Source organism: Python bivittatus, unplaced genomic scaffold, assembly GCF_059951505.1.
Source record: "Python bivittatus isolate LINGU-HERP-01145 unplaced genomic scaffold, Pbiv_v1 ctg000270_np1212, whole genome shotgun sequence".
Lineage (NCBI taxonomy): Eukaryota > Metazoa > Chordata > Lepidosauria > Squamata > Pythonidae > Python > Python bivittatus.
Genome location: NW_028277050.1, coordinates 181,062 through 196,096, shown reverse-complemented (window position 1 = coordinate 196,096; position 15,035 = coordinate 181,062). Strand labels below are relative to the sequence as shown.

At 39.9% G+C, this 15,035-nt stretch overlaps 1 gene segment (V, D, J or C); it reads right to left on the bottom strand.

The window, feature by feature from the left end:
* Window positions 1-2,806: 2,806 nt before the first annotated feature.
* On the bottom strand, window positions 2,807-12,536 carry LOC103061285 (T-cell receptor beta-2 chain C region-like). The segment is given in 6 exon segments: window positions 2,807-2,915; window positions 4,501-4,608; window positions 5,553-5,579; window positions 6,171-6,500; window positions 10,316-10,448; window positions 11,810-12,536. Coding segments are annotated over 6 exon segments (666 nt in total).
* Window positions 12,537-15,035: the final 2,499 nt, after the last annotated feature.

The following is a 15,035-nucleotide window of genomic DNA, read 5'->3' as shown; positions in this document are numbered from 1 at the left end:
AACCAAAGCAGGAAGGGTGACAGATCACTGAACCTCCACACTGTAATGAAATATGTACTGTGATAACCACTGCTCAGAAGAAACCGTTATACGTGGAAATATCAAGCCACATCCTGTTGTTTTCTACGAGCCCTTCTCTCTCCTTTTCACACAGGGAGAATGACAAAGTTGGCTACCAGCATAACAACTTCTTAAGCTTTAATATGAAAATAATTTACCCAGAGCAAATTACAAAATTATCATTCTTCTCCTGCCAGAAAATAAAAGATGATTTACTGATTTAGGGGCTATTTTCATGTCAGTTGAGCCAATTGCTGAGGGTATCCATTTTAGCATCACCATCTAACTTCTTGCAGGTAATCTAAATCCAAGGGTTGTCCTTGGACACTTTTCTGAATGATCACATCTAAAATGTCTGTGTCTCAAAAAAAACCCTATTGATGATGCCTTCCAAACTGCAGCAGACAATACTTGGATTTCACATTTTATATAACTATATTATGGTAAAGTAACGTAACATAAATAGATACAATGATATCAGTGATGGGTTAGAAGGATGGGAGGAGGAGGAGGAGGAGGAAAGAGTGGGAGGGAGGCAAGAAAGGGTCTGAAAAATTATGTTACAAACAAAACAACTCCAAAACCATATTGTTCAACATTTTTCTTCCTTGCCTCTTTGTTGATACAAATATTCATATGTTGATATTTCACATACTGTTTGCATATTTGCAGCAATGGGCAAGTTGTGAGGAATCTAAGGACACAAATCAGCCTCTCAAATTCCAGGAGAACTGCAGGGGGCTATTGTAAGACATTGACATTACCCGAAAGGGTATGGCTCATTTTTTTTCTGTGTTGAGAAGCCAAAGGTCTCAGGCAGGTAAACTACCTCCATAACCACCCTTAACCACCACCCCAATGGCCCAACCCTGCAATGCTGAAATTCTGCTGTTTTGCCACCTAATATTAGCCATGTGATTTCAGGATGTGTTATGTGTGACATGTGCAGTGATAGGGTCAGGAATGAATGGATGCTGAATGAATGTGGATTGAATACAAAAGTGAGTGATCTGGATGAAAGAAGAATGTTGAGGTGGCTTGGTTTTAAGGACAGGATGAATTTGGATTGAATTGCACAGAATTCATGCCACCCTCAAAAAGAGAGGAGGGGGGGAGAGAAAGGTGAGGAGTTTAAAGACCAAAAGAAAATGTGTGAAGCAAGGATGATTTGCAAGGATTGAAAGATAGAAAGAGGTACAGGGAATGGTGTTGCTGTAAACAAAATTTAGCTAAGTTTCCTTTCTGCACCCTAGGCCTTTAATTTCTTGGCTTACTATTTCTTACTCCTTTCATACAGCTGCACAGTTCCTTTCTCAGAAAGAGTATGGGGTATGTATGTGTTGGGGTATGTATGTATGAGTTTCATGAGGAAAACATCAAACATAAGATTCCCCCCACTGCTCTCACAAGTGATCCCCCAAGATATAGGTCAGTCACCCCCGTCAGAGCTAGACCATGTTTTTGGAAAAGAGGAGGAGAATTGAATTTATCTTCCTAACTTTCCCTCTCTCTCTCTCTCTCTCTCTCTGTGTGCGTCTGTGTCTGTCTGTGTGTGTGTGTGAGAGAGAGAGAGCGAGAGAGAGAAGATGGTTCTGTTTCCAGAAGTGACACCTTGCTCTAAGTGATGGCAATATCTCACTGCATGTGTAGCTCATCATATATCACGCTACAGTATGAACCAATCAAGGTCAGAGGGATGTCTCCTCTTGCATGCTGTTCCACATGCAGTAAAATCTGAGGAAGTCATACTTGGGGCCTTCTCACTCGTACAAGTGTGAACAAAAAATGGCTAATTCTTGAAACTTCCTTCCCAGGGAAAAACACTCCAGAGCTGCAAGATATTTCTCCTGAGAAAGCTGCATACTTGTTTTGGTCGCTTTGGGCTGGACGTAACACTGGGACTAGTTAAGCAAGACAGTTTACAGAGAGAGGGACATGGAGACTTCTGCAGCAGATGTCTGAGGGGTCTGCTTTTGTCAAAATGCTGAAAGGATGTCGCACTGTTGCAATGCAAGCTCTGCTTCCTTCATACCTATGTGCAACCACACAACACGTGTGCAAAAGAGACAGTGCTTATAGAGCAATGTTGCTGCTTATACCATCAGCTCTCTCCTGCAGACACTTCTGGCAACAACAACAACAATACCAAAGTTCATATACCTCGAAGAGCTGAACTGGAGGAAAAATCAAGGTGACCAGATTCGGTCTATATACAATCATTATGCAGAGACAGACTTTGTTCATACCCACCTAATTGCCTTTGGTTTCATGACACTATAATGCCAAAAACCATTGAAAAGTATTAGATATGTATTTTACTAAAAATTAGGGCTGTCTTTTATCAATAAAAGCAGGAAAACCTTTCAACATCCCCCTCCACTTGGAAGAACGATATTTATCCTAGAAGAACGAGTTTGCAATATTTCATCATCTTAAATTTGATACCTCTGGACTTATGAATGAAACACAGAAAACTCAGCCAAAGTGTTCTGCTAGGAATGATTTTACTAAAAACAGGTCAGAAATAAAGAAAGATTTATTAACAGGTAAGAAAATAAAGAAACAAAACAAAAGTCAATATTAAGCACTTTAAAGCCTACTGATTTCAGTTATAAGAATTTAAAAAGTTCAAGATGCTTCCATCTTTTGCACCTCAGATGCTCTGAGATTTTATAACAATATACTCCAATAGAGATAGTAATAAGAACAGTAAGATAAAATGGGGGGCAACCAATTATTTTTATTAAAAAAAAAAAAAGAACCAGAATGCTATTCTGGACTTCTGAAGGCAAGAATCCTTCTTCTTTTTCTCCTCTCTCCAGCATTCATTCAACTCAAACATGATTTCCCCAGGACTGAAAAAAAGGAAACAAGGGCAACTCATTAATCCTGGGTTAAATGCCTTATCTTATCTCTAGACACCAGAGCAACCATTAAAGACCCAGGGGCACATTTCACACATGACATCTCTTTGATTAAAGAGCCCAGATGCAGACTACAGGATTCCCACAGCGAAAGGGAAGATATTGGAAGAAACTGGGCAATCTGATTTTTCCTGCAAGATGAGCTATGGTGCCCTCTGCTCCAATTCAATTCCAACTTCAAGCAGATCTTGGATGGTTCACTCCATAAATCTGTTTAATCTAGAAGAACTTGACTTTTCAGTGGCAGTTCTGGATCATGGTTTGGATTATGGTAGTAGTGGGATCAGGTCATGTTTTAAATCAATTGTTATATTGCTCATGCTGGTTTATATTGGGTTGTGACATTTATTGTTTGTTTGTATTGCACTTACATATAAGCACACATCAAACAAAAGTACTAATACTGGTCCCCATAGCATTTATATTCCTAATCTGAAGCATGTATTTGAGTTTACTTTCCAAGGCCACTTATGTAATCTTACATATGAGTAGAACACAAAGATACCTGCTAGGAATATCTTATCCTTATAGGGAGCCATATCAAAGTCTTGTGGGTCCTTCAGGTCTAACCAATTGATTTCCACTATCATGGATGACAATCCACTTCAGCAATGTGTAGAGTAAAATCCTGAGAATACTCCCTGAACCCAATAAAGTGGACTGAGAGCCATAAAAGTTTAAACAATAATAAATTGGGTAGACCTTAAGAACCAGTTTGGTCTAGTGGTGAAGGCACCAGGCTAGAAACCAGGAGACTGTGAGTTCTAGTTCCACCTAAGACACAAAGCCAGCTGGGGGACCTTGGGCCAGTCCTTCTCTCTCAGCCCAAGGAAGCAGGCAAGGACAAAGCACTTCCAAAAAACCTTGCCAAGAAAACTGCAGGGACTAGTCCAGGTAGTCGCCAGAAGTCAACACTGACTCAAGGGAACAAACAAACAAACAAACAAACTGAAGATGCCAAAAAGACTGTGAAAACAGACCATGACTATGGTGAAAGAAAGTTCCCTCTTTGTGCTGAGCCCATCTAAGATTTGGACTCCTTATGGATGCTATTGTCCTGATGAGGGAATTGGATCATGTATCTTCATTGTCTTATCTAGATTGATCTAATTAAGGGCCTTTCCCCCACCCCCTTCACCTAACCATGAAGCTTCGCTTTTTTCTGCTATGTCCTCATGACTTGCCTTCATCTTCTCCCCAGCACATGTGAGCAAGGCAAACTTCTCTCTTACCCTCCATCCAAAGTCAGGTTCAAGGCATTGTCCCCCATCACCTTGGAGGAAAATCAAGGGACTGGCAATGATTGGGAACCGAGGCAGGATCAAGATTGGCAATCATTTTCTGCCACTTCAAGGATGGGTGGGGAACATTTTAATTCAGCTGTAGGGAAAGATCCTGTGAGTCTTTGAACAACAAAGACTGGATTGGGATATTTTAAAGGCAGGATAACACATGCAATGCATTTTTCTCAAGAATCGGTTAATCTTGGATAAAAAGAATGGACATGGCACATTACCTTTTTTTCTTAGCTTCAAGCCCATTATAAATGCCCCATACAAGGCACTCTTGAAAATGAGAAGAATATACACCAGTTTTCCAAGGTTGATTTGTCTGAGATATGATTCTAAATGTGAAGGGTGGGGAAAAATAACAATGTAAGAAATGTATAACTCTCTCTCTCCACACACACACACCCCAAGGTGAAGCCAGACAGTGCATTCTCCTTCTGTTAGGTTGATTTTCCCTTCCCCTGCACATTTCAGGAATACAAGATTTTGAGAGCCAAACTACAGAATATGCAGAAATATACTTAGCTGTAATGCTTAGCTTCAAAGTATTTAAATACTTAGCCATAGATCAATACCTTTTTCTGAAGAAAACCCTCTTTGAGAAAGATATCCTGGGAGCAGAAGCTGGAGGGAAGGACAAAGTCTTTCCTTGCTCCCAGGTTTTTTTTTGGGGGGGGGGTGTTTTGATTTGCTTTTACTGAATTGGCAACCTGCCATCTTGCTTTTGTCCTCATCTTTCCAAACTTCAACCCTGTATTTTTTTTGTGCAAACCCACATCTGGAGCCATGCAGAGGAAAAGTGGTTGCACATCTGGTCTAATGGGCACTCTCTTTGCTTCCATTTTAAAATGTCAGAGGTTCTGCTTATCTTTTACAAACTATTTAAAAGAAACAAACCATTACTGATGCTTCTCCTATCATCATCCCAAAAGGTAGTAATTTGTATTCCTTCTGTCCAAGACTCCAACTAAGTAAAAATAGCTTTTAAAAAATGAATACAGCCCTGCCGCTGTTTCAGGGTTTCAATTTTGTTTTTCTTGAAGAAGGGGAAACCCTCAGTGATACTGAATTCAAATCTACACTCATAAGCTCCTGCCTTTGGGGTTAATTTTCACAGTTATATTCAAATCATTTGCCAGATTAAATGTATCTGTCAGGAACGTAACATGTTGAACTCAGCCAGACTTAATTCAAAGCTAATTTACTCTTAGGGCTCCTGGAGAAAGCTAAAGATTCAGTCTAATATACCTTTGGAAAAAACAGGCTGAGTTTGACTTACCATCTGTGAAGGTATTGCCATCACATTCTAAAAACAGAAGGAGGAAAATGCATATTAGCTATATTTCATCATCATCATCATCATTTCTACTACAAATAAGAAAGCCAACAGAAAGAAGAAAGAATAGAAAAGGAAGCAAACTTGTGCTCTTGTACTATATCTGATTTTACTTGAGATTTAAAGGCAATGTTTCCAAAGCAAGGCTCAAAAACTCAGTCCTGAAAGTCATTGTTCTGATTGGCATTAAAGGTTATGTGTAAATATTTTAAGGGATAATAAAAAATGGAAAAATAGTAAAAAAAACTTTGCTAGAAGCTCTGACATTTTGCCTGTGTCATGGTGATAGTAGAAACTCTTAGACAAAGATCAGAAAATTTTCAAATTTTGCAAATACAAGTGAGGGAGAGAGAAGGTAAATAGTTAAGTATAAGAGTACAAAAAAGGATTCGTGTAAGCAATCACATTTGACTAGGAATTGAACATGCAAATGTTGGTTAATATTTGCAATTTTGTTCAGCAAAATATATTTTAAAATGCTCCCAAGGGCATCGTATATACAGTACTTAGTGAAGTGCAGAAAAGCTCCAGAAAGTGGGACTTCACTTTCCTTTCACTCACTTTCTCCAGTTATGGAATCGCCATAGTTCCTTTCTGCAGAACAATTGTAGAAAACAACTTGGCACTTGAAGGTGTTTTCTGAATCCTGCCACTGCTTCCTGGTGATTCTTAAACGGCTGATCAGCGAATACTTCTTATTTTCATATACGGGCTCCTCTGTCTTTACTCCCTCTGTGATAGAATTGCCATTTAGAGACCATGTAAGAGTGATGTGATCTGGAAAGAAATCGGTGACCAAACACACAAGTGTAGCCTTCTGCTTTTCTTCTAGTTCTCTCTTGGATGGAGACAATATGGTCACAGTTGGGGGTGTGCAAACCTGTCCCGTTTCTGGAAGAGAAAGCAACATATAACAAAAGAGATGGCAGACCTTCTCAAGCTATGGTTAACCTACATGTACCAGCTTGCCACCTGCATCATCAAGTAACACTTGTTGCCTCCAACTTATTTAAACACAGGGCATTTCAATGAAATGAGCTTGTTCAGGTGCCAATCATTAAATGCTGAGAATCAAGAAAGAGGTGCTAAATACCATATGTGCCCATACAAATCAACCTTGCAGTGATGGCATGAGTTCTTTGGAGAATCAGCAGAAGGGTGAGGTGGGGGAAGAATTCAAGCACTGCCTCTGCTTCACCAGCAGCCCCACTCCCATAAGCATTGCGCAATCCTTGGTATCCAAACCTATGCTCAGAGAACGGTGAAACTGTGTGTGTGTTTGTCTGCTGTGTTGGTTTATTTTTTGCTTTCAAGTCCGTGTTGACTCCTAGTTACTGCTTAAACGAGTCCCTGCAGTTTTCTCAGCAAGATTTCAGAAGTGGTCTGCCCTTGTCTCCTTCCCAGGGCTGAGGGACTGGCCCAGGGTCACCCAGCTGGATTCATGCGTAAGACAGGACTAAAATTCATGATCTCCCAGGTTCTAGCCTGATGCCTTAACCACTACACCAAACTGGCTCTCTCTGTATTTGTATGCCACACTTCCAAATGGGTTTTTTCCCACAGAGAAAGGAGTGGGCTTAGCTTCTACAGTGAAGGCAGTTCAATCCGTGGAAATGTCCAGCCCATCTTCTCCAAATAAGATCAGTTTTCAGGACCTGAGAATGGAGACCATATGTTCCCTTGCCCTATGTGCCTTTGTTGCTTAATATATACTGAGTAGGTAAGGATCTAGAGTTTGTAATCTAGAGGTTACAGACCTCTCCTTACAAAGGGCATGAATTTCTGACAGGGAGTAGTAGTGAATCTACAGCTAGATAAACCATTGCTGGACACATGAAATCAATCATTACAGGCTGCTTGCTAATATTCCCTTACAGGATTAGGTGCCTGGCTAAGTAAGAGTTCATCAAAAAGCAAATGCAATTTTAGGCTGCATCAACGAAATTATACTTTCCAAATCACAGGAAGTAATAATATATTTTATTCTGCTTTGGTCAGACCTCACCTTGATTATTACACCCAGTTCTTGGCACTGCACTGCAGACTGTCTGAAAACAGTTTCTGAGAAGAGCAATGAAGCTGACCAGGGGGTTAGAAACTCTTCTGAACTGAGAATGAAAAACTCTGAGAAATGTAGGAGGATTTGACACGCATCATTTAAAAAACCATTTTTTCTGCTGTCCTTCTACATTATAATCCCTGTAGTATCATCCAGCGATTCAGAGACCAGCATATTATGATTAAGAGAAGGAGTACAAGCCTCAGATCAAAGCTTGCAATAGGGGAGTGAAAAAGTAATATTGTCCTCCCTTATGAATTGTTGCTATTATAAGATAACTACAGTCACATACAGCCCCTTGAAATGTACTCCATACAAATTTCTTATGCCCTTAATTCCATTCTTACCTAGAACAGTAAGCCAGGTTCCTTGACCAAAGTGCAGCAGCTCATTGACACACAATGTGTTTTCTGTGTATCATTACAAACATGCTACTCAGAAAGCTTTGTTTGGGGCAGTGATGGAGGGGTTCTGTTCTCTTTATGATCTAAATGAGCTATTTCTGAGCTTTGTATCAAACTTACAAGATGCGTACTGATTGACCCTCTCTGTACTTGCACACCCAGTGCGTTATATAGGGATGGCAAACAATGCAGCCCTGATTTGCAGAATTGCTGCTATTTTAAGATAACTGGACTGACCTCTTCCCTGGGCGTGTTGGCTGGAGCTAATGGGAACTGAGGTCTAAAACATCTGGAGGAGACCGGTTTGCTCAGTCCTACACCAGATGATCTTTATGAAGGAGCTAAATAATTGCTTCAGATCTCCATTATTCCCATATATCTTACCTAGTACTGTCAGTCGAGTCCCTTGTCCAAAATAGACCTTGTCAGTGGCACACAGCACGTCTGTCCTATAAATGAACTTCTAGAAATAACTATTGAGATCATGTTGAAGGAATGTCTCCTGTTTATCATCTATCCAAGCTGTTTCTGAACATTATCTTGAGTCTAAAAAAGCAACATCCAAAGCTGAAGTGTTGAAATAAGCCTTCTGATATTATTGTCTTGATAGGTTTATGTTGGAACTTATGCTTGCTCTGTTTTGGGGGCATTGTTGTTATTTATAGATTTTACGTTGTGCGCTTAAGTTTTGTGCAAGTATTGGAGTTTATCAATGAACGTTTTATTTTTATTGTTAACCGTCACTGGCTGTCTTAACTGAAAGCATGCAGGTTATAAATTCAATTAATTAATTAATTAACTAACTAACATCCAGCCAATTGTGTGCCTTCTTTCAAAGTCATTGTTATTATTGCTATTATTCTTGCCATTAATATTATAATAATCCGTGGCCCACAGTACCAATTGCCCTGTATTAGATCATCCTTTCAGCTGTTCACATTTTCTATTGACCAATTTGTATGACTAAGAGAAAAATAATCAGCCATAGATCTACACAATCTTAAAAACAGTACTGTGGTGGCCATCAAAAAGAGTCACGTTTACTGGCATTGAGTTCTCATATATTTCATGCAGCCAAGGAAGATGGTTTGGAAGAGATTCCTTGGCTTTTTGGTGCCAACTAGTCCATTCACATTAACCTTGCTTTAGTTCATGGTGACATTCTCAGCATCAACACAGCACAAGTTACTGATCTTTATTTTACAAGGAGAACCCTTCATACAAGGAGTTCAAAGGAATACATATATTTCCATGTTATCCTCAATACAACCCAGTAAGGCAGGCTGAGATGAAATACTGTAGGGGGTTATTTATCTATGAGTCAAAGTCATGTTTCTTAACTCCACTGTGTAGCCCACTATACTGTATTCCACAATTTCCACACAGTAGTCACTTCTTAAGATCCTACATCTTGTACCTAGCTTCCACAGCAAAGAATCATTCAATCCATATAAACGCCCATAGCAGTTCATTTGGCTTACCTAACACAGATACTCGAGTTCCTGGGCCAAAGTTCAGTGGAGTATTACACAGCATGAAATCCTGTTACTAAAGGAGATACTTCAGCTCAAAGAAGACATCACCCATATACGCTACCAGGAACTTTTTCTCTGGTTACTTGCCATTGGGAAAACATCTCTCAGCTAAATTACCTCTGATCCAATTCTTACAACACATTTTGATGCAATCGTGTATATGTTGTATTCATATCCTCCCGTTTTTTCTAAGGTCCAGGATACTGGTGGACATGTAGGGAGGGAGAGCTGAACTGAGAAATTAAACTGTGAACTTTGTACCTGAGAAAGGGAAGTCCAGGTCAAAGTAGTCCTCCACGCCTAGTGATTTTCATATAAATAGTACAGTTTCATGTAATGAACCCCAGGAGACCATAGAGGTCTTCAAGGCCAATTTTTCAAAAGACCTTATCACAGAGTTTGCAGGTGATTAGAGCCATCCTTGACTGACTAGCTGATAGAGATGAGCAGGAGGGCTTCTGAAAAAAATCCACATGCTGTCATATTCATCTTTTACTGGCCATGTGGACCCATTGGAGATATTAGAGTTGACACATTTACAACTGCTACTTCTCTCTCTTTCTTTTTATTTGCCCCAGTCTTTAAGGAATTTGCCTTTTGATCTCTTAGCAGGCATAACCTACACTATCTCTAGTCCTTTTACTATAACAACATGGAGCCATGTTTTCAGCATGGTTCTACCAGTTTCCATTAGATGTATTTCCTTACCCCAAGCAGTCAGCTTGGTCTCTGCTCCAAAGTAGGTCTGCTCAGTGTTTGCACAGCTGGGAAGGTCATGAAATACATTCCCCTCTGGATTATCCATAAGGAAGCCGATAGGTTTTTCTTCATCTTGTTCTGTCTGTTACAATTAGAAAGCTGTTCCATCAAAATTCCCTCCCCCTGCCCCTAGTTCATAATTTATCCAGTGCTGATAAAACATGAAAAGGAATAAGGTTTACTGCTAGAAGGCAGAGACGTTTGTTTCCTCTTGATTTGTCACAGATATTTAATTAGGGATCACATCCTCATCTAAGGGCATCTGTTTCCTGAGAATCTCTTTCTTTCTTTGAAGCGGAAAGCCAACAAAGCAGGAGTCAAAACTGTCACCTGTATGATCTCTGAGCATGAATTTGCTCCTATGTAAAGACTGAAGTTGGGGAGGGGGCATGTTTGATTACATGTGTATGACCATCACTTGTTGATTATAACATCCAGTGTGACTTCTGTGTATGTGTGGGTGTCTTTGTGTGGGTGTGAGACAGCAAGAGAGCAAGACAGAAACAGAGAATGGACCTTTTTAGACCTCCTCCCACAGATGCCATACTTAATTTATAGAATTTTTTTTAACACATCACAAATTTTCAGGCTAAACTAGATATGATGGCAGTGAACCTATCAACTGACTGATCACTGCAAAACAAGAATCAATGGGGGAAGATCTAAAGTGCAGCATGAAAAGTAGGAATCAAATTCATCCTTTACTCAGACTTTTGGTTTCCCCATCAATAATTTTTCTCAATCCATTGTTTTCTCTTGTGGCCAGGACTCCATAAATAGAAATGACTTCTTTGGGGGAAGGGTAAAGCACAAATAAGAAAGGATTCAACCCCAACTTTAGTCTCCCATAAGCTTTCAATCTCTCCAGTATCTCCACTTTTTTAGAAAGTTGGCATAATTTATGTTGGATTCTCCCCTAATTATGTCTCACATTCAATAATCAATTGCCAAGGAACCTGTTGATATATAGGAAGAGGACAGATGTTGACAATCAATTCCATCAGAGCACATAGAACATTAATGTTCCTGCATATTTTTATTAGTCAACCTTAGCCCAGAAGTAATTTATGTGAAATTTGCTAACAGTGTTTCCTCCTCAAATAAATCATACATAGACATTCTGAGAAAACCCAACAGATTTTCATGGGGGTGGAGAAGGGGAGAGAGAGAGAGGGAGAATCCCACGTATCCTAACATGCATGATTGATTCTTCTCAGGCAATAGATCCCTTGATGGTCAAGGAAAGCCCAAAGAGATGTTGATGAGATTAACACATTTTATGTGGAGGGATGAACACTGGAAGCAATTTGCACTTCATCCATGTGTGTTTTGGGTGATAGTTGTATGGATTTCTACATTCTAAACCAGGGATTGATCAGACATTCATTAACATTTTAAGAAATTCAGTCTTGCTTGCAATAATAAGGTATGGATTTATCTTACCGAGTACTGTGAGTTGAGTTCCTTTTCCAAAGTGCAGCTCATTATAAAAGCACAGTGATGAAGTCACCACACAAAATTATGGCAATTCTGGTTGGAGCCGCTCTATCTCCTGAATCTATCTAATCTATCTATCTATCTATCTATCTATCTATCTATCTATCTATCTATCTATCTATCTATCTATCTATCTTTCTTTCTTTCTTTCTTTCTTTCTTTCTTTCTTTCTTTCTTTCTTTCTTTCTTTCTTTCTTTCTTTCTCTCTCTCTCTCTCTCTCTCTCTCTCTCTCTCTCTCTCTCTCTCTCTCTCTCTCTCAGCCGCTATAGCTTGAATGCAGCTTCACATCCCAAATGGCATTCAGTTGTCAACTGAAATGCAAAGGGGGAGAAATAGGAAGGAAACAACAACTGGCAAACAAGGTTTGGCTTGGCTGTGCTTTGCTCCATCTCAAAGTATCCCCCTAGAAAAACTAGAACCTTGCAGCCTTTCTGTTTACATGCATCCGGGATTTTCAATGTTTAATTTAAATTATAAATTATGTATAATCTTACGATCAGGGTGGATCTTGGTAATCAGTAGAATTTATTTTTTCTATTTAGGAAAGGGTTATCATTTTTAGCTTATCTCTCCTGGGTGTACAATTATAGATTTTAAGGCTTTTCTGAGTAAGCTAAACCACACGCTTTCACAAATCTCATTTATTTAACAGGGCTCAGGCAAGAGAACTTCACGAAATAATCTTTGGTGAACTTACCTAGCACTGTCAGTCTGGTTCCCTGGCCAAAGTACAGCTGTGCGTTTAACACAGCATTAAAGAGAATTACAAGAATATCCCAGAGAGCTTATCTGCTTGAGTCAAATTCACTAGTGTGTGAATCATCTCTCATTAACGCACAAGATAAGCACATAAATGAACAAACTTTTTGGAAAATGATGGGACTTTTTATCTTTTAATGGGGAAAAATGAACTGAATCAGGGGTTCCTGTCAGTTCAGGTTGTCCCTCTGGGTGATTTCTCTCTACTCCTGTCTCCAGAACCTCATTATTTATTCTCTTGATCTCATGCAATTTCAGCTAGACCTGTTCTCCTTTTTCTTAAGATGAATGTGGAGAATATATCTCTCAAACCTAAGAGCCACATTCCAGAGGGGCAGCTGTGTTTGCCTGTTGTTCCAAAATAGCAAACAATCTTGAGGCATTTTGGAGACAAATGGCTTCATCTTGGAGCAGAGCCTACTTCATAAGATACTTACATGATTAACTGCAAATCACATAGACAATCATATATGCAGGCACAAAATGGGCCCCAAACTAAATTAAACACAAGGGTGACTGCAGCGAAGGGTGACAAATTTCAGATTGTACTGTTGCTACTTTTTTCATTTCCTGATCTTCTGGTCCCTCTGTTTATAAAGTTTGCTTTTGTCTTTCTATACATCGTTAAGTGCATCGATCACGCCAGCTTGGCATAATTCCAGGCCCTCAAAAGATTCTGTGCAGCTATTCCATCTTTTCTTCCCAAATAAACTTTGTCTGCTAAAATACACAAAAGAAGTGATATAAAAATACAAAAGAGTCCAAATGGAAAACAATTATGTCTGGATTGCCTGGAAATATTGCAAACGAGACAGGGAGGTTGTCTATTAAACACCTCCTCTGGAAGCACTATTTGGATAATATGTCTGCACCTGATGAAGTGGAACCTGCCCTGTGAGAGCCATAGGGGCCATTATTGCTTTACATACCTATTTTTCTTGTTTATATTTTAAACAGACCTTGCATCACATCTCTGTGTCCCTTCTCATCCAGTACTGTCCGTTGAATCAAGTTTCAAGGAAAATGTTCTTTGTATTGTCGAAGGCTTTCACGGCCGGCATACGATGACTGGTGTGGGTCTTCCGGGCTGTGTGGCCGTGTTCTTGAAGTTTTGTTTCCTAACGTTTCGCCAGCACCTGTGACCAGCATCTTCAGAGTGCAGGAGCACAGACAGGAGCAGTTCTCTCTGTGCCCAGGGTGATGTGACCCTTTTGTGGGTATTTATAGAGATCTGAGGTGGGGGGGAACTCAACCCCCCCACACACACACCCAATCCCCCCTTCCCCCCCCCCCAGATCTCTATAAATACCCACAAAAGGATCACATCACCCTGGGCACAGAGAGAACTGCTCCTGCCTGTGCTCCTGCACTCTGAAGATGCCAGTCACAGGGGCTGGCGAAACGTTAGGAAACAAAACTTCCAGAACACGGCCACACAGCCCGGAAGACCCACACCAGCCAAAATGTTCTTTGGTCTTTAATGAAACCATGAAGATTTTAACAGTCATTATATGTCTCTGTGTCTCCACACAAACATGCACACACACCCAGTGCAAATTCAGAACTATGTCGAGGGCAAGACAAAAGATTCACTCCGGCCACCTCTTGAACATCTTGCACTTGCCGCATTTGAGAGCCTTCTCTCCAGCAATTTCTAATGCCTGGTCTTCAGTGTTATGGAAAAGAGATCAAACGACATCCCAGATCAGGACCAAATATGCTGGTGATACTGAGATGGTCACACTTCTGCTATTGTACTGCCCTCTCTGTAGAGGCTGGTGTGCAGATCTAAAAGCCCTCTTCTGTGAAATTATTCTGGTGGGTCAGAAAAGGAGAAGGTGCTATTCCTCCTGCCCAACAAGCATTAAGAAATCTTTGGAAAGGAGATCAGGTTCAATGCCTTGCTACTGCTCCTTAGAGACTAACTATTTAAGTTCCCCAAGACCCTCATTGAACACATAATCCTCCAAAATCATTGAAAAATTGGAAAAAAAATGACCCTGTTAGCAATTTTGTTTGTATTTTTATACTTGTTTGTTCTTTATGCTCTATATTATATGTTTATATATTCATTTAGAAAATTGTTTCATTTTATGATGCTGGTTAATGACTAACACATTTTACCTGTGTATGTATGCCTTGGTCTGGCAAAATATATATAAATGATAGTCACAAATTTATTTTTGTCTTCTACTAGTTTTAATTGCCATGGCTTCCTCCCCCAAACAAAGGTTACTATATTTTGGTGGAGGTCCTGCAAAAGATTTCCCAGCCCTGGCAGAATTATAGCTTCCGGAGATCCTTGCTGAGAAGGAATAACTACTACATCAGTTCAAGTAATTTGTGAGAATTACTTACCTAAGACAGTGAACCGAGTCCCTTTTCCAAAATGTACAGCATAGGAGAAACACA